Below are 24,716 nucleotides of genomic sequence, written 5' to 3'. Positions count from 1 at the left end.
TGCTGTGAAGATATGAGATGTGCAGCATTTGAAACAACGGATACTGGAAGCCTGTGTTAGCATTTTTTTCTGTGGTGTTACGATTAGTGTTTCAAGAGTGGGAAAAGAGGGTTGCATTGACAATCCAACACAATGGGCAGCACTTTGAACACATTTTATAAGTGGTCATAAACTTGAAAATAACTCACGAAAGAATAAAGCTACGTTAAAACCATGCACACCATTGTTTTTCTTGTGAAATTCTCAATAAGTTTGATGTGTCACATGACCCTCTTCCCATTGAAAAAAAATAAAGTTGGATCCAAAAGGCCGACTTCAAAATGTGTGCACATAGCCTTACACACTAAATGGCAGCTATCTCTGTGCACAGCAATACAGGAAAAGCTGTCAGTCACTGATAGAACGAGAAAAAAAAGCAGAGATTAAAAAGAGTAAAATACATGTTATACTTAATCTTATAAACCTATACTTCAATATGCCCAGCTTTTTTGTGCTATAACATGCTGCCTGCAGGTAAGACACCATATTCAACTTTACAGGTTACATTTATAGGGGTTCTCCCATGAACAAAGTACATTTTAATCAATTGATCTTGGAATAAACCAAAGTTCCATATTTGGGTGTGTTAACCCCTTCATGACATGCGCAGTACATGTCGGTGCGGGCTTCGGCACTAAGCCCACATCTTTCCTGGCACGTCAGCTGTTTTGAACAGTGACATTTGCCCCTAACAGCCGCAGGTTGAATTGTGATCCACCTTCGTCTGTTAACCCGTTAAATGCCGCTTTCAATCTCTGAATCTGACAGCAGCATTTAATTTGATTGCGCCGAAAGCATGTCACTAATCCCGCCCATCAGTGACCCCGTCACATGATCGCGGGTCACCAATGGGTCAGCATGACAACCAGAGGTCTCCAGCAGACCTCTATAGTTGTCATAGCCAGATTGCTATGAGCGCCACCCTGTGGTCGGCGCTGATAGCAAGTGAGCATTTCCGCTACACGCAGGCGATCTGCTCATCACTTGCGTGTAGTGAAGCAAGTGAAAAGCAAAAAAAAAAGTTTTTAAAAATATTAAAAAACATATATAAAAGTTCAAATCACCCCATTCAAATTAAAACAATTTAAAAAAAATACACATATTTGATATCGCCGATCTATCAAGCTATAAAAAGAACTAATCCAATCAGTAAACAAAGTAGCAAGTAAAAAAGTCAAAACACCAGAATTAAGTTTTTTTGGTCTCGGCAACATTGCATTAAAATGCAATAACGGGCAATCAAAAGATCGTATCCACACCAAAATGGTATCAATAAAAACGTTAACTTGGTAATAACATTAATTTGGACGCATAAAAAAAGCCCTCACCCAACCCCAGATCATGAAAAATGAAGACGCTACGGGTCTCAGAAAATGACGCAATTTTTTAAAAACAAATTTAGTATTTTTTTCACCATTTAAATAAAAAACAAACCTAGACATGTTTGGTATCTACAAACACATAATGACCTGGAGAATCATAATGGCAGGTCAGTTTTAGCATTTGGTGAACATGGCAAGAAAAAAAAAAAAAAAAATAGTTGTGGAATTGCACTTGTCTTTTGCAGTTTCACTGCACTAGGAATTTTTTTCCCGTTTTCGAGTAAAAGACATGGTAAAACTAATGGTGTTGTTCACAAGTACAACTCGTCCCACAAACCCTCACATGGCCGTTTTGACGGAAAAATAAAAAAGGCTTTGGCTCTGGGTAGAAAAAGAGCGAAAAACAAAAATGCAAAAACGAAAGGGCTACGGCGTGAAAGGGTTAAAAATGTTCTGCGGTGAGATAATCTTATAAATGTGCCCCTGAGGTGTACTATGTGATGTCTGCTGATAGACAGGCAGTGAGTGTTTGACCTCATAGAAAGCAGCAGTTTAGATCCACTGCTGTCCTATCTGTATACATTCTTATCTTTCCTCCCCTGCTGAGGAGATGTGGTATGATCAAACCACCTTCCTGTAAAGTAAAACACAGCCATTAGGCTATGTGCACACGTTCAAGTTTTTTCGCGTTTTTTTCGAGATAAAAACGCATAAAAATGCATACATATGCATCCTATCATTTAGAATGCATTCTGCAATTTTTGTGCACATGATGCGTTTTTCCGCGAAAAAAATGCATCGTGGTAAAAAAAAGCAGCCTGTTCATTAATTTTGCGGATTTTTTGCGTTTACGCAATGTTTTGAGGAGCCCATGATGCCACTCTTCAGAGGAGATTCAAACAGGAGAACAACTTGCAAGTGGTCACTTTAAGTAGCTTTTCTCATGATTGCATACACCTGGCTATGAAGTTCAAAGCTCAATGAGGTTACAAAACCAAAAAAAGTGCTTTAGTAAGTCAGTAAAAAGTAGGTAGGAGTATTTAAAACAATAAAATAAGGGTGCCCATACTTATGCACCTGTCAAATTTTGTTTGAATGCAGATTGCACATTTTCTGTTAGTACAATAAACCTCATTTCAAGGCAGAAACATTACTGTATCCAACAGTTATTAGATATTAGATATATGAAACTGAAATAGCTGTTGCAAAAAAAAACATTTTTATAAAACATTAAGCTTAAGATTAATAGGGGTGCCCAAACTTTTTAATATAACTACATATATATATATATATATATATATATATATATATATATATATATATATATATATATATATATATATATATGTACACACACACACACACAGTTTTTTTTCGCTTTGCAAGACGCTCCGGATTATAAGACGCACCCCAAATTTTCAGGGAAAAAAAAAGAAAAAAACTTTTTTTTTTTAATAAATTGGTAGTGCTTCTTATAATCCATGCATCTTATTGCTTACCAGGGGTGGTGGCTTCGGTGAAGGGGGGTCCCAGGGTCGCTGCTGGAGGAGACAGGAGTGGACCGTTGCTGCAGGCTGGGATGAGGGGGTGGGCAGGTGTCCTGTGCTGTGGGGGGACTCCTGTGCTGCAGGGGGGCTCCTTTGCTGCTGGGGGGCTCTTGTGCTGCAGGGGGGCTCCTGTGCTGCAGGGGGTGTCTCCAGTGATGCGTGCGTCTTTGGTGCTGCGGGGGGCTCTGCCGACATTTTGAGAACTTTCACCCGGCAGTTCTTCCATGCCTTCCTGTGCGACGGACTTCGGAAAAATGGAGGCGGCGCATGTGCAGATGGAGATCTCGGGACCAAGATCATGAGAGTTGACATCTCGGAGCTGAAATCTCATCTCCCAAGATCTTGGTGCAGAGAACTCTATCTGCGCATGCGCTGCCTCCCGGCGGCCATTTTCCCGAAGTCCGTCGCACAGGAAAGCATGGACAAACTGCCGGGGGCTCTGGTCTTTTTCAAAATGTCGTCAGTGCCCCCCGCAGCACCGGAGATGCAAGCATCACCCTGGGCAGTGGTGGATACTCTGGGCAGCAGCGGCGGACACCCCCTCATCCCAGCCTGCAACGGTACCGGTAAGCGGTATATCCACTTTGCAAGACGCACCCCGATTTCCCACCTAAATTTGGGGGAATTAAAGTGCGTCTTACAAAGCGAAAAATATGGTGTGTGTGTGTGTATATATATATATATATATATATATATATATATATATATATATATATATATATATATATATATATATATTATTCCAATCAATACATTTACTTATGTAAAAGAAAAACAATAAAAGCACACATATTTGGCATTGCCGCGCCCATAACAACCCACTACAAAACTATCCCACTAGTTAACCCCTTCAGTGAACACCGTGAAAAATAAATAAAAAACAAGGCAAAAAACAATGCTTTATCATCATACCGCCAAACAAAAAGTGCAATAAAACGCGATCAAAAAGATGGATGTAAATAATAATGCTACTGCTAAAAATGTCATCTTGTCCAGCAAAAAACAAGGCGCAATAGAGCTTCACCAGCAGGAAAAAAAAGGTATAACTCTCAGAATAAAGAAATGGAAAAATAATTACATTTTCTATAAAAAAGTTTTTATTGTGTAAAAGCACCAAAAAAAAAAACTGTGGCATTGCTGTAATCGTACTGACTGAAGAATAAAGCAGTCTCATCAATTGTACCACACATGGAATGGTATTAAGAAAAAAAAGCAATTGCTTGTTTATGTTCATTTTGACTCCCAAATATCGGAATAGAAAGTGATCAAAAAACGCCATGTGCCCAAAAACGGTACCAACAAAAACGTCATATTGTCCCGCAAAAAAACAAGTCATCACATGACTTTGTAGGCCAAAATATGAAATATAAAAATATGGTGATGCAAAAACTATTTTTCGCAATAAAAAGCATCTTTTAGTGTGTGAAAGGAGCCAAACATAAAAACCAGATAAAAATCTGGTATCGCTGTATTCGCACAGACCGGAAGAATAAAGTCACTTATAAATCTCTTATACCACAAGAGGAACTGCTTGAAAAATAAATAAAACCAATTCTTCACAAGCTGTTGATTTTTTTTTCATTCTGCCTCCCAAAGATCAAAATAAGGCTTGGCGCACATTTATCCTGTGCTCTGTGCTGAGCGCTAACACCGGGGTTTCTGTTTAAATCTCTGAAATATGTGATTCAGACAAAACCCCTGGGGGAAGATTCCCTATAATGAAGCAGATGGAGACACTGTGGACGCCGTCCGACCTGTGATCCGGCGGTGTCTGTCTTTTTAGGATTGCATAAAAGTGCCGTAGGCCAGTTTTGTGCACTTCTGAAAAGGACACCGCTGAACAGAGGTCAGAGTAATTCTGCTGCCTCATTAGAGAATGGATCCCTCGGTGGATTCATCTGTCATGTCAGTCGAAGATTTAGATGGAAACCCCAAAGTAAGTGCTCAGTGTAGAGCGCTGGATAAATGTGATCCCTAACGTTATGTAAAATATTCCCAATAAAAGCTTCAACTAAATCCACAAAAAAGCAAGTCCCCACTCATTTCCGTCATCTGTTAAGGGAAATATAGGGGTATTCAACATTACTGGTAGCGCAAAGGCTCTGGAAAAGCTAAATGGCTTCATGCTCCCCAAAAGAAATTCAGCAAATTCTGCGCTCCCAAATCCAAATGCCCCCTCCCTTCTGAGTCCCAGTGTGCCTAAACTACATTTTGCGCCATGTTTGCATTTCTGTAGTGTTGAGAGCCCACCAAATTTACAGTTGCGTGTCTCCAGAAGAATGAGATGGGCATAATGTACTGGTCACTACAACGGCAGTTTGCAATTTTCGCTCAGCAACATCCACTGCTGCCTGTTTCCGGAAAACATCCATGGAGTAAATTTGTCACTACATCTGTAGATAAATTCCCAGAGGGTTACAATTTCCAAAATGGGGTCACTTGAGGGGGGTTTACAGTGTTTAGGCACATCAGGGGCTCTCGCAAATGTGACATGGCATCCGCTAATTATTCTAGCAAATTTTACATTCAAAAAGTCAAATGGCGCTCTTTCCCTTCCAAGCCCTGCTGTGTGCCCAAACAGTAGATTTCCCCAACATATGGGGTATCGGCATGCTCAGGAGAAATTGCACAACAAAATGTATGGTCTGTTTTTTTCCTGTTACCCTTGCGAAAGTAAAAAAAAAATTAGGTCTAAAGGAAAATTTTTGTGAAAAAAAGTAAATGTTTATTTTTATCTTCCCCATTCCAAAAATTCCTGTGAAGCACCTGAAGGGTTAATAAACTTCTTGAATGTGGTTTTGAGTACCTTGAGGGGTGCAGTTTTTAGAATAGTGTCATTTTGGGTATTTTCTGTCATATAGGCCCTTCAAAGTCACTTCAAATGTGAGGTCCTCCATAAAAAAATGGTTTTGCAAATTTTGTTGTAAAAATAAGAAATCGCTAGTCAACTTTTAACCCTTATAACTTCCTAACAACAAGTTATGTTTTCAAAATTGTGCCGATGTAAAGTAGACATGTGGGAAATGTTATTTATTGACTACTTTGTAAAATTTGACTCTCTGATTTAAGGGCATAGAAATTAAAAGTTTGAAAATTGTGACATTTTCACATTTTTTGCCAAATTTCCATTTTTTTTTCACAAAGAAATGCAAGTCATATCAAAGAAATTTTACCACATCATAAAGTACAATATGCCACAATAAAATAGTCTCAGAATCACCGACATCCGTTGAAGCATTCTAGAGTTATGACCTCATAAAGTAACAGTGGTTAGAATTGTAAAAATTGGCCTGGTCAGGAAGGTGAAAACAGCCTTCGGGTCGGGATGAAGGAGTTAAAATTGTGATATGCATTTGTATTCTGCCCCCAGTTCCCTAAATAAAATCCTGAGTGACCAATTGACTCCAGAAGTCACATAATTAGGAAATTGATTCCGTGTAATGTATTCTCAGTATAACTACAGTTGTTCTGTGAAGGACTCTGAAGTCTGTTTGAGAACATTGGGGATCAAATAGTATAATGAAAACTAAGGAACACACCTGATTGGTCAGGGATAAAATTGTAGAGAAGAGTAAAGCAGGATTAGGTTATAAAAAATAGCTCAAGCTCTGAACAACTCATCTCACAGAGCACTGTTCAATCCATCATCCTACAATGGAAGCAGTATGGCACATCTGCAAACCTACCAAGACATATCCGTCCACATAAACTGATATTCTAAGCAGGAAGAGTGCAAACTAGAGAATGGTGGCAGCATCATGCAGTGGGGGTGCTTTTCTTCAGCAGGGACAGAGAAGCTATTCAGAGTTGATAAGAAGAAAACCCACTAGAGGCTGCAAAAAGATTTGAGACTGGGGCGTGCAACCACCTTCCAACAGGACAACATCCCTAAACATACTGTCAGAGCTACAATGGAATGGTTTAGATCAATGTATATTCATGTGTTTTAATGGAATAGTCCGAGTCAAGACCTAATCCCCTTGAGAATCTGTGACAAAACTTGAAAATTGCTGTTGACTGACGCTCTCCATCTAATCTCACTGAGCTAGAGCAAGTTTGTAAAGAATAGGCAAAAATGTCATCCTCTAATGTGCAAAGCAGGTAGTGGTAGAGACATACCTTAAAACACTTTCAGCAATAATTACATCGAAAGATGGTCCTAAAAAGTATTGACTGGGGGGGGGGGACGGAGACTGAATACAAATGCACATCGCCATTTTCAGACTTTTTTAAATATTAAGAAAGCCATGTATTGTTTCCTTTACACTTCACAAATACTTGCTACTTTGTGTTGGTATATCACATAAAATCCAAATAAAATTTGGAAAAATGTGGAAAAGTTCACAGGGTATGAATAGATTTTCAAGGCACTGTATATAAGCATATAATTTAAATAAATAATTAAAAAAAACTGTCTTATTAACTTATATATTTGTATATTTTTATCTTCTAGTTATTCCAAGCGGGCCAGAACAAGGGCCACCAGGTCCACCAGGGCCAATTGGTCCAAGAGGTTTACCTGGACCACCAGGACCTCAAGGAAAACCAGGTTACGGAACACCTGGTCCACAAGGAGCTCAGGGAGTGCCAGGACCACCGGGATTCTCTTCAATTGGAAAACCAGGCCAGCCAGGAATTCCTGGAAAACATGGAGAGCTTGGAGTTCAAGGTGAAAAAGGAGACATTGGACCAATTGGATTACCTGGACCAAGAGGTTTACAGGGACCACCTGGATTATCTGGTCCAGCTGGAATTTCTGCTTCTGGAAATCCAGGTCCTCAAGGAGCAATAGGAAACCCTGGGCCAAGAGGAGTTCCTGGATTTAAAGGTGAACCTGGTATACCTGGCAGTATTGGACATAAAGGACAAAATGGCTATGGAATCCAAGGTCAACCGGGTGAGAGAGGACCACCTGGTATACCAGGGACACCTGGGCCTCAAGGTCCTATTGGGATAGGCAACCCCGGCATAAATGGTTTTCCTGGACAGCCAGGAAAAGTAGGCGAAAGAGGTCTACCAGGTGTACCAGGGTTACAAGGTCTTTCTGGACCACAAGGACTACCTGGACAGCCTGGACCAACAGGAATTGGTAAGCCTGGGGTAAATGGTGCTCCTGGTCTTCCAGGGCCATTTGGACCCAAGGGACACACAGGACTCCCAGGTATGCCTGGCCCTCAAGGGATGCAAGGTTATGGAAAGCCAGGTTTACCAGGTGTAAAAGGATTAAGAGGACCTGAAGGCATACCTGGGAATCCTGGGATGAAAGGAGATCATGGAGAAATAGGCATTCCAGGACAGCCAGGTACACCAGGTGTGCCAGGAATTGCAGGTATTCAGGGGCATAGAGGTATTCCTGGAGACATAGGTATGCCAGGACATAAAGGTGATAATGGTCAAAAAGGTTCTCAAGGAGCAGCTGGACCTACAGGTGAAAGAGGTTTACCTGGTTTAGATGGTAAACCAGGCTATCCAGGTGAGCCAGGACTTGCTGGCCACAAAGGAATTCCAGGTATTGCAGGACAGAAAGGAGAAAAGGGTATTGTAGGTCCACCTGGGGTACCTGGAATTACTGGTCCAGTAGGCCTTAGAGGAGAGTCTGGTTATAGTGGAGAACAGGGTCCAAGAGGAGCTACAGGTATACCAGGTATGAGAGGGCCAACAGGAGCAGCAGGCAGTCCCGGACTTCCAGGTCAAAAGGGTGAACAAGGTTTCCCTGGTTTACCTGGTGCAAATGGGATTTCATCAAATGGCATGCAAGGACCAATGGGACCACCTGGGATTCCTGGTACAAGAGGAATGAATGGCGAGCCAGGATTACCAGGACCACCAGGTCCACCAGGACAGCCGGGTCAGATGATAATGCCACATCAAATGCCAGATGGCTATGCAAAATCAGGGCAAATTCAAGGTTTAAGAGAGCTTCGATCGTCAGCATTTACTGCTATTCTCTCCAAAGCATTTCCAGCAGTCGGAGTTCCTATAAAATTTGACAAGATTCTATATAACAGGCAAAATCACTATGATGTCCGAACTGGAATTTTTACATGTAGGATACCAGGCCTATATTATTTTTCTTACCATTTACATGTGAAAGGCTCAAATATTTGGGTGGCATTATATAAAAATGGTACACCATTAATGTATACCTATGATGAATACAAAAAAGGATACCTTGACCAGGCATCTGGTAGCGCTGTCATAGACCTTACAGAAAATGATCAAGTTTGGCTGCAGTTACCCAGTGCAGAATCCAATGGTTTATATTCTTCTGACTATATTCACTCATCTTTCTCAGGTTTCTTATTTGGCCTCACATGATACAGCATTGCTTAATTTTAAATTTGATGCTTGAAAATTGGTGTTATTTTAAAAAATTATTTTTTTTATACGTGTTGATATGAATACAATACAGTACATTACAATTTTGTTGTTTTTAGATGCATGAATATGGTAATTGCTGTAAGTTTAACTGATTTTCAGATTTTTTTTAAATCTGATTTGTTTTAAGATCTCAAACCTGGCACTTTACTTCACTGATATGTCAGCCATAAGGGATGCTTAGTGAAACAAGTATTTAAAGTGAAGCAGCATTTTAAAGAGGATACATTTAAATTGTGCCCTTTTACCACTTTAGGGAGCAGAGTGGCTGTTTGTAATGTGCTCATAGCATCAATACAGAAAACAGCACCTGTCTTTTGCAGGCAGCACATGAGGGGGGCCATCGAGAAAAGTTTTTTGACCTGCCAAATTAAACAAATCGCTGTGTAAAGAGAGCATAGGTCATTGTTGATAATGCATTTTGTAACAGAGCAATACAATACATTCATAAGGTTTAAAAAGCTTCATTTAAAAAGGGACCTATCAAAGTAAAATAAAAAAAAGACTCTTTGGTGGACATGATAAATTTGAGAACCTTCTGTGATAAAACTTACGGTACTTCCATTAGATTGCCTAAAGCCTAGAAACAGATCTTTTAAAAAAACTTTGTGACCACATCTCAACATAAAAAAAATGGTTATGACATGAAGAAAAAGTTCTGCATGCTCCGCTTATCCTTCTGTTCTAAAAACTGGCACAAAATGGAACACCAAAAGACACCCATAATAATCTGGAGCTTCTTTGCTTCCATGTGTATCAAACTGATCTGTTTAGGACAAAAATTCCACTAGTCCCTAAAATATAACAGACAATTGGAACTCCTAAACATGTGAATGACATAGAAGCAGAAAACCCAAGTTTGATGTATAACATCACTATTGTCCAAATCGTTCACTGTATTGATACTTTTTGTTGAGGCGAAGACAACTCAAGATGAGTAACTGAAGCAATCTAAATACAGAAATCATTTAGTGTTTAAAGCTATACCGAAAGATAATAAATTAACAAGAGTTCTTAAAAATTGTCATTTCACAATTATCTTGCCATGTAAACAAGCTGCCAATCACAAAATGGATGTGCAACACGCATGTTCATAGGATGAAATGATCTTTTGTAGAGAAAAAGATCATCGTTTTCAGTGGGACTCGAATCGAACTGGGCAAACATGACTTTCGCTGCTGAGAACTATGGCACCCAAAGTGCAATGAGCGAACCAGTACAGATCGCTCAGTGTGCATGGTTTACTTTGGTGTTCCTTTGTAAACAGGCATAACGACTGAGGTTTGCTGATCGGCTTTTGTATCATTCCACTGGTTGCTCGGTCTCACTTTCACCTCTTTTTCTTGACAAAATGAGAAGGTGAAAGTGAAACTTTGTCAAAGTGTGAAATGACAATGCCGGTCCAGCAATGGCTCTCAGTTATAGTTAAAACACCACAAATATAAAAAGAAAATAAAAAGAAGGCAGTTTGTGTAAAGTGCTATCAGCAATGAGGTACTTGAGGAAGAAATTAGATTGTGGACAACACGTTTTGGAGTCAATAAAGCACAACCTCAATTTTATCAGCTGGCATCCAGTTCCTGATTGCCGATAGTCACCTACACAATCTGTCTTTTTTATTTTGGTGATACATTCTTTGGAGCCGGCCTTTCTAGCTCAGTGGGCAGATCAGCAGCCAGCCCTTTTTGGATCTACGCGCTTTCCACAGAGTTGTGCCTGGTTCCAGCACAGCTTCCAAAGATGAGCACTGTTTGGGTCGATCCTTCTATGTACACCGAATACCGAAATACACTATATTGTGCCCCTTTTGATTTTCAGTTATGGTTAAAGGGAACCTGTCACCCCGTTTTTTTCCGTATGAGATAAAAATACCGTTAAATAGGGCCTGAGCTGTGCATTACAACAGTGTATTTTGTGGACCCTGATTCCCCACCTATGCTGCCGAAATACGTTACCAAAGTCGCCGTTTTCGCCTGTCAATCAGGCTGGTCTGGTCAAATGGGCGTGGTGACATCGTTGTTCCTTCCCCCAGATCTTGCTTAGTTTTCCATTGGTGGCGTAGTGGTTTGCACATGCCCAAGGCCCGAATCCACTTCATAGGTGTGGAAAAAGAACGCGATCCGCGCTATTCCCCTGGTGATCGGTGGGGGCGGCCATCTTCCTGTGGCCGCGCGTGCGCAGATGGAGCGCTCTGCTGCCCGGGGCTTCAGGAAAATGGCCGCGGGATGCCGCGCGTGCGCAGATGGAGATCACGGCGGCCATTTTCCTGAAGCAGAGTTCGCATCTCGGCTTCAGGAAAATGGCCGCCAACATTTTTTTAAAAGATAACTTTAGAATCAACCTTTCAGCTTATATATTTTACAGAGGTCTATCTGTTGCAATCGGCATATTTGGGGGAATGAAAATAATGCAGTTGTTAAACTTCTGTGCACTAGTCTCACCAGTAATCTGGGCGGTGCTGATGTTACAGGATGGTAGCTGTTAGAACTCCGAGGTCATGAATTAAAGGGCTTTACCAGGAATAACAATAAATGCATAAATAATATAACATTTAATAAAATTATAAAATACCTTTCATTAGCAAACCACACTTGTTTTGTCTAAGAAAAAATACCAGGCACATAAATTATTAAAACATTGTGAAGCCTTTGAGAAATGAAGAAAGTCAATAATTTATTTGCTCTTAAAACTCTGCTCTGCTTCGGAGCTGTGGTCATGTGACCTCAAGCACAGATCTATGCAGATTATCTAACAAGCATATTACTCATTGCTCCCCTACAGGCTCTGGTTTCAGTATGAGCAACAGTCATGTTGTTCTACATTGCACAATAAAAGTTGTCCCCTCCAGTCCACATTAGCCACATCCAGGGTTGTGGAGTCGCTAAGCCAAACCACCAATTCCGATTGTCTCAGACTCCTCAATTCCCTTGACTTCTGACTCCAACTCTGACACCCCAGCACGGCCTCACTACTGAGAATGTTCATAAAGTGCACCACAGATTCATCTCGACTAAAATTTGAGATCCTTAGATCAGGAACAGAACAGACATTTATGGGACATTTCAGAACTTTCCCAAATTATGAAAACATTTACAGCACATCCTGCATTGTACTACAGTTCCAATTTATACTACCTACAAAAGAACTGAAACATATGCCAAGTAAAAAATTTTTTTTAAAAAATGTATTTAACAAATATTAACACACAACTATTTAAAAAGATTCAGTGGATGAATACACACATATGGACCTGAGAACACAGGACTTAATATACCCATGCCATAAACATATTAAAAAAAATGGATGAAAATCCAGAGCATATAAAGAAAACATTTTTTTTTTTTGGGGTTCCTCAGAAAAGGCTACCTTCTATATGGAATAAAGCTTTCTAGAATGTTAATCACTATTATATAATTCAATATATTTTCTCTTTGCAAACAGTGCTTTTAGACTTGTATGTCAACCAGATTTGGTATTCAGTATAACATTCATAAAGCATAGACACATAAATAAGGAAAAGAGTTTTCCATACAGATGCCCATATAGCTTATGGCTCCATGTAAAACCTTTTATGGCTCCTCGCAACAAAATTGTCTACATATATAATCTCTTAGATTGCTTACTATCTCCATATCCAAAGGCAATAAATAAAATTAAAGTGCATGGTGCTAAGTAATGTTCAATACCAGTGCAAGGCATGCTTTAAGATACTTGCAGAGACAAAACCATATTGTAAGGTGCAAAAACAAGCTACTAAATATGGCAGCAATCAAATAAGGATGACATAAAATGAGGTTAAGGTGCAGTGGTTAAAGTGCAAGCAAGCTACTGAAGGTTTGCAATAGTCTACTAGACATGAAGGAGGAAGCAAATCAACTAAATTCAAGGGGTATATATGACCTGGTTAGCAGGGAGCGCCCCGACGCGCGTTTCGCGTTAGCTTCTTCTTATGGGGGGTATAGTAAGTAGTACTGTTACAATTTATTATATATATTTTAGAAGAGGGAGTCGGTCCATTTTATACGGACTCCAATTGCGACTCCACCAAAATATTCCTCCACCAAAATGGATGGACACCAACTCCACAGCCCTGGTCACATATATTATGTGCTGTTTTATTGTAAGATAAGATAGTCTTTGCAGGTTTTAAAGCTGTTGAATCATGTTTAGATCATACTCAACTGTAACACATAAATACCATATAATATACATTTATCGGGTTACCAGCAATACAACAAAATTGAAACTGCAGGTGATTAATCTATCTTGAGACTGTGTAGGAAGAACTAATAAAGGAAAACAAAGGTAACATGTGAGGCTTGAGCTCTCATTACAAGGATGGTTGTATCATTTTGCTTCTTTCTTAGAGTATTAATAAGATAGGTGCCTGTGGGCACGTGCAATAGGAAGCTCTGCTGCTGTGACCTGGAGATAGCTTGGCAGTATATGGTATAGGTTGTCTCCAAATAACAGCAGCCGCTTAGCATTCAGAAAGTAGTGTGAGCAGCCTCAGCATCCCGGGTATTTCCAATATTAGCTTAGCACAGCAAATGGAAGCACATCTTACACGTAAAGAGGAGCTTCCTACTGCACATGCTCACAAGCACCTGTCATATTAACATTCCAGGACAGGATCCGGCCAGTGTAACAAGACAACAGTCATTTACTAAAGTGATTACCTCCCTAGACAACACGAGTATGATTTGCTAATGAAATCATTTAGTAATTGAATTACAATTAATTTATTCTTCTCTATTTCCAGAAAGCGCCACTTAAGGCAGCGTGGCCATTCCAAAAGTACAGAGACCATGACTAGTATCCATTTCTGGACCACCCAGGAGACCAGAGAAAGGCGGGCACTGTGGTTTTATAACTGCAATATCTTTAACAAGCACTTCTGAGCCCTGTGTATCCTCCCTGTAGTTTAGTAATCACATGTTTGCTGATAGGCTCCCTTTACAGATAAAAACATAGATATATGAAAAGCTTCTTTTATGCTTTATGATAAAAGAAATATAAAAATGGTAAGATATCTGCATTGCATTTGTTTGTTACGTTAGCTTTTACCTCCAGAAGTAATAACCCTTTGGTTCTGACACTACATACAATAGTATGTCTCTTTAGCAAATGACAACCAGCTGTCACTCATACAGTAAGGCTAGAGTCACAGGTCTGTACAAGCGCTACTGGCCGAAAGCATCGTCCGGATTTATTTCTCAGGTGCCATACTAGTTCCTTCTATTTTTTCTCATTCTTTTTTTTTTTCACTGAAGCAGGAAGACAGTCTAAACTTTTTTTCACTTTATACGGATCCACATAGGTTTTAATGGGCTAGTCTAATCCGAGAACAAAAAGCAATGTGTGCATGAGACTTCAGAAATCTGATTCACTTTGCTGGCATTAAGAAATCCTTCAGGTTTTATGACAAAGCTGCATGGAAGAAAGGGGACAAAAATGCAGCGTGTGCACATACCCTTAGACTTCTCTTCCTTCAGGCTTCTATAATATGGGTCTTTCATGGAAGACACATTAGTGGTCCACTTTATTGTCTACCATGTTTGTTTAGTATAAAAAAGCAAGTATCTTTAGAAATATGCAGTTATGTATCCACTTTGTATCATTAGAATATTTTAACAGCATGTCCACATACATTCAACTGAAAAGCTGACTTGTCAACATACATGCAACCATAAAAAAGAGGAAGAAAAGTTACATATAGCATGGACATTAATAAAGGCACTCTTCCCAATACTTGGTTGCACAGCCTTTGGCATCAATGACAGCCTACTAATGTTTCTTCTGTACCCAAAGTCATATGCCAGTTTCTTGCACCTGTCTGCTAATGTTACTTACTCTGCCATTTTCTCAAGCTCTTGAATGTTTTCCCAATCACAGATTTCAGGTCTCTCCAATGATTTTCTACTGAATTGAGCTCAAGACTCATTGCTGGTCAGTCCAAAACAATTCCTTTCTTGTACTTCTGGATGTGTTTGGGGTCATTATCCTGCTGTATGACCCCTTCTATTTGACTCCTACCTCTTTCCCTTACACTTGGTAGAACATGTTGCTCTGCTGTGATAATCCTTTGATTTCAATGTTCCTGTTAAACATTCAAGGCCTCTAGTTCCAGAGGCAGCACCCCAACATAATGGCTTGTCCACTATGCTTCACTGTGGGTATAGTACACTTTTCTTTATGGGCTTTATTTCATCATCTATAAATATAACGTTGGTATGTATTGCCAAAAAGCTCTAGCTTTCATTCATTTGACAATAGGACTTTTTCCCTAAAGAAAAGTTTTGAATTCTCTTTGTACGGTAACTTTAGGCAAAGTTCAGTTACTCTTTTAGGCCAGTCTCACATGTCCAGATAATTCCGGTACCGGAAAAATCGGTACCGGAGTTATCAGTGTCTGTGTGTCCGTGAGCTCACGTGGCACATCAGTGTGGCACACGTGCGGCAGCCGTGTGCCGACTGAGTACCACACGGACCGTGCAGGAGACAGCGCTACAGTAAGCGCTGTCCCCAGCGTGTGGTGCCGAAGCCGCCATTCATTCCTTCTCCCCAGCAGCGTTCGCTGGAGAGAAGGAATGAAAAATCATGTTTTTTTTTTTTTTTTGTTTTTTTTTGTTTTTTTAAATAAAGTTCCTGGTGACCTCCCGCCTCCCACCCCCTGTGCGCCCGCCCGCTGGCATTAAAATGCTCACCCAGCTCCCGCGATGCTTCCGCTCAGCGCCGCAGCTTGTCCTGTATGAACGGTCACGTGGTACCGCTCATTACAGTGATGAATATGCAGCTCCACCCCTATGGGAGGTGGGGCCACATATTCATCACTGTAATGAGCGGACGCTGCTGGGGAGAAAGAATGAATGGCGGCTTCAACACCATACGCTGGTGACAGCGCTTAACTCTAGCGCTGTCTCCTGCACTGTCCGTGTGGTCCTCAGTCGGCACACGGACAGCATCCGTGTGCAGTACGTGTTTACACGGACCCATTGACTTTAATGGGTCCGTGTGATCCGTGCGCTTCCACGAACACTGACATGTCTCCGTGTTTTTCAAACAGACACACGGTCCGTGAAAACACGCTGACATGTGCAGAGACACATTGATTTTAATGTGTCTACGTGAGTCAGTGTCTCCGGTACGAGAGAAAACTGTCACCACACGTACCGGAGCCACTGACATGTGAAACCGGCCTTATATGTCTCTTTTTAAAGGGAATCTGTCACCAGGTTTTTTCCCACCTAACCTGAGAGCACCACAATGTACATACAGAGACCGTGATTACGGCAATGTATCATGTACTTGGCTGATCGATGTCATTTTTATAAAAATCACAGTTCTATCAGCAGGGGATTATCAGGGGACTAGTAAACCTGCTGCCATGTAGTCCTCCACATTCATGAGTTCTGTAAAACCCAGCCCCTCCACTGGCAGCATTCTGCGTATGCACAGTATAAACAGAAAGCGGCCAATCACTGGTGTGGATGGGGTTTTTCAGAGATCAGCATTCAGAGAACTAGTAGATTTGCCGCAGATAAAACACTGGTTTTATCAAAGCGACAGCAAAAAATGCAATGAGTGATACTTTTTTGGAATCAGGGTCTCAGCTTCTACATCATGCTGCTCTCTGATGGGGTGTTGAAAACCTGGTGACAGCTATTCTTTAATATCCAACCCCTTTAGTATTCACAAGTCAGTAACATTGAGCACAACTGTAAAAGGCCTGTTCTTCTGTGATATCTCATCTTCAAAATCTCAACATTTTGTCCATTTTTGTTGGTGTCCATTTTGGTGGTGTCGGAGTTGGTGTAAAATGGACCGACTTCGACAATATATATTAAATTGGGTACAGTAGTACAATGCAGGATGTGCTGTACATGTGTTCATAAGAATTTGGGAAAGTTATGTACATGTACAGTAGTGAGGCAGTGCTGTGGAGTTGGAGCACAGTTTATTAATTCTGTGCCAGTAGAATTTGGGTAGATGACAATCCCAGGATGCTCAGACATATCTCAAGCATTCTCAGATGTGGTAAATCACTTCCAGTTCTACTACGGAAACATCAATCAATATGCACAACAATATACTTACAACTAGCATTGTATATGAGATCTTGACAAAAATGTTCAATAATACCATACATATGGTAGGAACTGCAGCAAAAACAGATGTTGCCTCGCTGCCACATTCTGTAGTTACAGATTGTTTAACTGTTACAATGTGGAAAACTTGAAATGCCGACTGAAGTTTCTCCTGGACAGAATCCATGAAAAACACACACGTTGGTTATATGACTTTTGGTAGTCTCAGCATTCTCAATTTGACTGCCATTTAAAAAAAAATAGAAATTACCATCCAGCGTAGGTATCAGTGTCCATATTTTGCTTTGGTTTGTCTCAGCCACACAAAATTGTATACTTTTTTTTCTGAAAATGTTGAGCTATTTTGAATATAGTATAATTTTCTAATAAACATACGGTAACTCAAATTCAGATTATACAATAAGGATCAGTTACATGTATGTAAGCTGCAGTACTTTTACAAAATGTAAATATCACTCTCATCTGCTCCAAAGTTTTAACGTCATATTCACTTGTAGATTTTCTTATGAGGGTTTTCCTGTAATTAAAATCTGCTGAAGCAGTTTTGGTGTGCTTCTTTAACACATTTTTTGTATATATTCCTCATTCTAATTCAATCAGTGGCCAAAATCGTAACTTTTTCAGACAGAAATACTTGAGAATTGACTTTTTTTGCCCCAAGCTAAAAAACACGCGGAAAGAGACAGCACTATGTGCACCACACATTTTCTCATTAAAATTGGAAGCTTATTCAGAGAGTATTTGTTGCTACTTCAATTGGATTTTTAGCAGAATTTGCTCCAAAATTCTTATCAAATAATTCTGTCTAAACATACCCTTAAACAAGACTTTTACTCCAAACTAACAAATATTGATGAAATCGCAAATATAACATAGTAGTTAAGGTTTGGTCCGATGGTTTGTAATGTTTACAGACATATTGGCACTTTCCGTTTTTTCCGAAAGTAAAGCAGAAAGTACTTTTACAAACTGTTGTAAAAACTCTGGAAACAGAATTGAATGAATTGACTGATTGTGATATTGCTTCTAGTTTCTTAACAAAATGAAGATAGCTGGTACGCAAGAGAAAACATCAATAGGTCTGCATGTAAATCAAAAGGGCACAACTTTGGTCTAATGTCTAAGATATGGGTTTTGTTTTTTTTAGAGGAAATCCTCTTATACGGAATCTGTCAGCAGCATTTCACATCCCAAACTGTTTATATGTGCATGTAGCTCTTTTAAAAACAAGTCCAGCAATACCTTTTCATGGCCAGTTCTTTCCTCTGTTAGGCTATGTGCACACGTTGCAGATTTGGGAGCAGAATTTTCAGCACAAAATCTGCATCTCCTGGCAGAAAACAAAGGTGCAGATTTGATGCGTTTTTCTTGCGGATTCTGTGCGTTTTTCCTGCGGATTCAGTGCAGATTTCATGCATTTTTTACCCCTGCTGATTTCTATAATGGAATGGGTGCAGAAACGTTGCAGATCCGCACAAGAGAAGTGACATGGTCCTTCTTTCAATCCGCAGCGTTTTCCATGCGGAATTTTCCGCACCATTAGCACAGCATTTTTTTTTTCCATTGATTTCCATTGTACTGCAAAACACTTGCGGATCTGCAGCATTTCTGCACGGAAAAAAAGCTGCGGATCTGCAATAAATCCGCAACGTGTGCACATAGCCTTACTAAGAAATCAGCATTGGAATTGTTATGCAAATGAGGCTGTAGAACTATGGTAGATCTGAAGCCTCTGTAACTCCAGCTCTATTCCCCACCCAGAGCCACCGCCTCCTCCTGACTGAGGGCTCCTTTGTCTGAAGTCACAAAACAGAGGCTGTTCGTTAAGCAGGAGGAGGCACGGCTGGGTGGTACATAGAGTTATAGTGACAGAGGTGTCAGATCTTAAATAGCTCTTTAGCCTTATTTGAATATCAATTCAAATGCTGATTTCTCCTTCATGTAGGAAGGGACTGGCAACGTAAAGGTATTGCAAGACTTATGTTTGAAAGAGCTACATGCATAAATAGTTTGGGGTAGATATTCTCCTAACGGATTCCCTTTAAATAAAAAGTGCCATTCAACTGTCATTCAATTACTATATAGTGGGACACAGCGGATAGCAATGTAGCATTGCAGAGCTGGGGTCCTGAGTTCAAATCCCACCCAGGACAACATCTGCAAGGAATCTGCATGGGTGGCACATAGCTTTACTCAGGTTTCCTCCCACATTCCAAAAATATGCATGATAGGGAATTCAGCTTGTGAGCCCCAATGGGGGCAGTGATGATGATGTATGCCATCACTGTGGAATATGAAGGCGCTGTATAAGTAACAGAAAACACAAACTGTACTGGAATTTTCATATTTATACTTACGGTCAAATGTCATTTAGAACTGCAGGGCACAAATGAAGCACTTATTGCACTATTTTTCTTCAGAAAAACAGTCTTATACTCAAATGATGCTAAAGATGCTAAACCCCCAAGCATGAATATGTATGGTGAATGGTTTCGGACAAATATCATGTTGGTTATCTTGTGTTCTTTATGACTGCTTTTACTGTATATGCTCAATTCACATTAGGATTAGGCAAGTCAGTGGTATCTGAAACTAGGTATGTACAATATGCCCTAAAAGTGATGTTAGAAGGGGCATCCAAAGGGTTCTTTTATGTATATTTTACAGATGCCCCAACAGAATCTCAGTGAATAGATGGCAGTTAATGGATAGTATCATCATTTACTATTACAGTAGGCAACGGACACACTTCCTAATATCATTTTCCACTTGCACGCTATTCATACATAGATGCAATGTGTAAAAGAATGAACATATACTGTAGACACGTGAATAAGAACTGTCGAATGAATGAAAAACATGTTTCAATGGGAACTGTCCGAAGTACAGTACAGATTTCTTATTAGTAACAAACAACAATATTCATGTGCTAGGTTTTAAAATAATATGACGGTGGTTTATTTTGTAGATTTATTCAGGATGTATGCAACACTGCTTTATTCTCATTAACCCTTTATATCTTATTTATATTAGTGCGCAATTATGGTACTTTTAACAGCTGAATTAATTGTTACTCTTCAGTACAGTACCCTGTTGAAAGAAATCCCTACCACAACCTTGTTACATGTATAAAAATATGCCTCAGTTAAAAAAAACGAAAAAAAAAACGACTGTTGCACATTTCTACTGATCATAAAAGAAATATTGTCAAAATAAAATTGTTGCACTTTAACCACTTCTGGATTTATTGTTTTATTTTGCTGGACTAAGGCATTAACCCACATCTATCAAAACTGATATCATTCTAGCTTAATGTCGCAGGTAGAGCTAGGCGAAAATCACTACAAGTGATCTATTATGTTATAACATAAATGACTGCCATTGTCTTCTACAGGGTCTCAGTGGAGTAGATACGAGGCTTTTTTCCCATTTTTATAGCCATGTCTAAATTCTGTCCAAGCAGTAAGCCATACCTACTTTTCACTGGGGATAAGGTGCTGCTCCAAGCATGCTCATGTGCTGACCGAATGACTTTGGTGTCCTTGAAAAATATGTCCCCACTAAGGTGGGGTAAATTGCAGAATTGATAAATATGGAGCTGAGTATTCAAAGACATGGTTGTTCACCTTCAGACAAATCCTTTTGGTTCAAGTACTGTTTGTGAAAAACAGACAGCGCACGGACAGCACTAAGTCCAAAGTTATTCAATAGAGCAGTTTCTTTTTCATGGACTGAATCTGCGCATGAAAAAATGGCAGCATGCACTAGTTTCCTCAAAGTCGGATAAGTCTAACCAAATCGGGTCTCTGGACGTGCAAAAAGATCCACTTCCATACAGAGCCACAGTATAATATCTGATTTTTACTGATAAATTGCAATTCTTTATCATAGGAAACTGTAAATTGTCTTGTACATTTTTAATAGCTGTGTATAACAAGCGAGAAAAAAATCATCCAAATTTTCTGGATGAAACACCAGATACCGCAAAGGAGAAATGGGAGTGATAATGTCTCCCTCTACAGGGCCTGATAAGTCTGCATTGCACAGATGGACCACATTACTTTGAATTCTAGTAAATTCTTTGAAATTTTTTTTTAATTGTTCATATTCTTTCTAAATGCACAACTAAGCAACTAGTATTACATAAAATGTTTCCTTCATAAAGGTTTCTGTCATGGTGAATCTGACATAGACCAAGCTGCACACTGGTCTTTGCTGAATGAGCTCTCTCTGCTATCATCGCACTTCCCTGTTCTAAGTGATAGAAACAGCAGCATGACTGAAGGATATGGGACAGAATGGACCCTCACTGCCCTATCAAATAAACCATAACGCCAGTAAACCTAAACCCTAATAAGTACAAAACACATGACTTTGGTTGTCAAAATGGCCCCAGCTTTATTTAAATGTTTAAGCGTGCAGCAGAAATATGCCAGAGATGGACCAGAAGGTACAGTGCCTTGCGAAAGTATTCGGCCTGCTTGAACTTTTCAACCTTTTCCCACATATCATGCTTCAAAAATAAAGATACCAAATGTAACGTTTTGGTGAAGAATCAACAACAAGTGGAACACAATTGTGAAGTTGAACGAAATTTATTGGTTATTTTAAATCTTGGTATATTTATGTTTGAAGCATGATATGTGGGAAAAGGTTGAAAAGTTCCAGGGAGCCGAATACTTTCGCAAGGCACTGTACAAGTAAACCACTGTTATTAAATGTACTTTGTTTTTCTTTTTCCCCACAATTATTCTCACCATGTTTACATATGTCCTTTCAGCTTTTGCTCCACTAATCCTTCGCTATCCCCAAACCCCAGCACCCTTCAACCAAATAATCATCTCTCCTTCCCTCTTACCTCCCCACCTGACCTCCTCTGCTGACCTGCTCCTTAACATCAGATCTTACCTACTAAAACATAAAACAAGCCGGCAACTCTACTTCTCCCGCCTGCTCTCCCTCTCTCTCTGCTTCTCCTCACTGCTGGAAACATAACTCCCAATCTTGGAACCTCACAGCCAATACCTCCCATTAATTCCCCCTCCTATTGCTCCCAACCTAATATAAACTACCAAAATCTTTCATTCGCAAAACCCGTGTCCTTGACACCCACCATCCTGCTCCCTCTCTCTGAATCACTCTGGAATGCAAGCTTCATCTACAATAAACTCCCTGTGATTCACAACCACTTTACCACTTGCAATTTTTCCTTCCTGGGCCTCACCAAAACATGGCTGACACCCTCCAAAACAGCCTCCCTTGCTGCGCTATGTAAATGCGGCCTCCACTTCACCCACACTCCTTGCCCTGGCAACAGGAGTGGAGGAGTGGGTCTTCATCTTTCTACCAACTGCACCTTTAACCCAATCCCATCTCTTTCTTCCCTCATCCACCCTTCTTTTGAAGTCTACACTGTCCGCATCTAATCTCCCTCCAACCTCCAAGTGGCTGTAGTATACCGACCTCCAGGCCGGCCACTGCCTTTATTGACCAGTTCTCCACCTGGCTTCTTCTCTTTCTCTCTGCTGACATTCCCACCATCATCATCACTCCACAACACAAGCACTGCCCTAGGTTCTACAATGCCACTCTCGCATCAGCTATCGACTCCGTAGCTCTCTCATGCATAGCAGAGTGCGACGAATCAATAGACAACCCTGGCACAATAACCTCACTAAAAAGCTTTGCAAGTATCCAGAATTGCAGAGCGGCGCTGGAAGAACGCATACGCAAAATGACTATCGCAAACAAGCAACATTTGCATTCAAATCAGCCCTCACCTCTGTTAAACAGGCCTACCTTACATACCTCGTATCTTTCTTATCCTACAACCCTGAAGCACTTTTAACTCTCTCCCTACCTAGGACTTTGCCACGCACTTCAAAAATAAGACCAAACAAGGCTAGTCTTTATTGTTCGACCACCACAACCCCTTTGTATACCAGAGTAATGTCCTTACCCCATAACCTCCCTCTCCAACATCACTGAAGGAGAGATTACTCATCTCATCTCCTCTCCAAATCACACTTCACCCCTTGTGCACTTGACCCCATCCCATCGCACCTCCTCCCCAATCTCACCACCACACTTATCCCATCTCTAACCCATCTCTTCAACTTCAGAAATTGTCCACGGCACTCGAGGCTCCTGGGTGGTGCTCAAGTAAGGTTTCCAACCCGTTAATGAATAAATAATAAACTTGGCACTCAAGAGTTCTTTTTGTAAGATGAAAAGAATAACAGTTCGTTTATTGGTGCAACCAGTTCAGTAATTGATGCTTTATAAACGTTTTCGGTCACAAGACCTTCATCAGAAACATCACATATGAAACTGGAAGCAGGGTAGCAACCATATATAGGCACAAGAGGCCTGCGCATAAGTATAACCGGGCAGATTGACCTGGAGGCTCCTGGGGAGACAATAGGGTAGGGCGCACTGGGGAAGCGAGGGTCCCGCTGTAAAGAGCTTGCGCTTGTAGCATCCAGGTCCAGGGAATGCCGTATAGCTGGTAGAGCCGGAAGACGCTCTTCCGGCTCTACCAGCTATACGGCGTTCCCTGGACCTGGATGCTACAAGCGCAAGCTCTTTACAGCGGGACCCTCGCTTCCCCAGTGCGCCCTACCCTATTGTCTCCCCAGGAGCCTCCAGGTCAATCTGCCCGGTTATACTTATGCGCAGGCCTCTTGTGCCTATATATGGTTGCTACCCTGCTTCCAGTTTCATATGTAATGTTTCTGATGAAGGTCTTGTGACCGAAAACGTTTATAAAGCATCAATTACTGAACTGGTTGCACCAATAAACGAACTGTTATTCTTTTCATCTTACAAAAAGAACTCTTGAGTGCCAAGTTTATTATTTATTATTTATTTATCCATCTCTTCAACTTATCACTAACTTCTTGTACCTTTCCCTCTGCTTTCAAACAGGTCATAATCACACCTATCCTCAAAAAGCCATCCCTTGACCCAAGCACTATATCCAGCTATCACCCCATATCGTTGCTCCCATTTGTTTCCAACCTACTTGAGTAGCACGTCCACGCTGAACTTTCCTCTCACTTTGCATCTAACTCACTCTTCGACAACCTGCAATCTGGCTTCCGTTCCCACCATTCCACTGAAACTGCCTTGACCAAAATTACTAATGACTTACATACATCCAAAGCCTACAGACAATTCTCTATACTCTTCCTTCTCGACCTGTCCTCTGCTTTCGACACAGATGGCCACTGCCTCCTACTACGGATCCTCTCTTCCTTTGGCGTCAAAGATCATGCTCTATCCTGGATCTGCTCATACCTTACCAACCGCATTTTCCGACT

At 40.6% G+C, this 24,716-nt stretch overlaps 2 protein-coding genes across 2 annotated transcripts in view; one reads left to right on the top strand and one right to left on the bottom strand.

Annotated features, from left to right (window-relative positions):
• Positions 1 to 9,436, top strand: part of COL10A1 (collagen type X alpha 1 chain) — a 29,079-nt gene extending 19,643 nt beyond the window's left edge. Inside the window, exon 2 of the mRNA XM_077289499.1 lies at positions 7,362 to 9,436. Coding sequence (XP_077145614.1) covers positions 7,362 to 9,226 — 1,865 coding nt within the window. The 3' untranslated portion in view covers positions 9,227 to 9,436. The remainder of the gene's footprint in view (positions 1 to 7,361) is intronic.
• NT5DC1 (5'-nucleotidase domain containing 1) overlaps positions 1 to 24,716 on the bottom strand; it is a 397,045-nt gene that overhangs the window by 295,655 nt on the left and 76,674 nt on the right. The gene's annotated exons all lie outside the window — the stretch shown is intronic.

This window comes from Ranitomeya variabilis, chromosome 2, assembly GCF_051348905.1.
Source record: "Ranitomeya variabilis isolate aRanVar5 chromosome 2, aRanVar5.hap1, whole genome shotgun sequence".
Lineage (NCBI taxonomy): Eukaryota > Metazoa > Chordata > Amphibia > Anura > Dendrobatidae > Ranitomeya > Ranitomeya variabilis.
The sequence above is the reverse complement of the archived record's forward strand: the minus strand, read 5'-3'. Positions and strand labels throughout refer to the sequence as shown.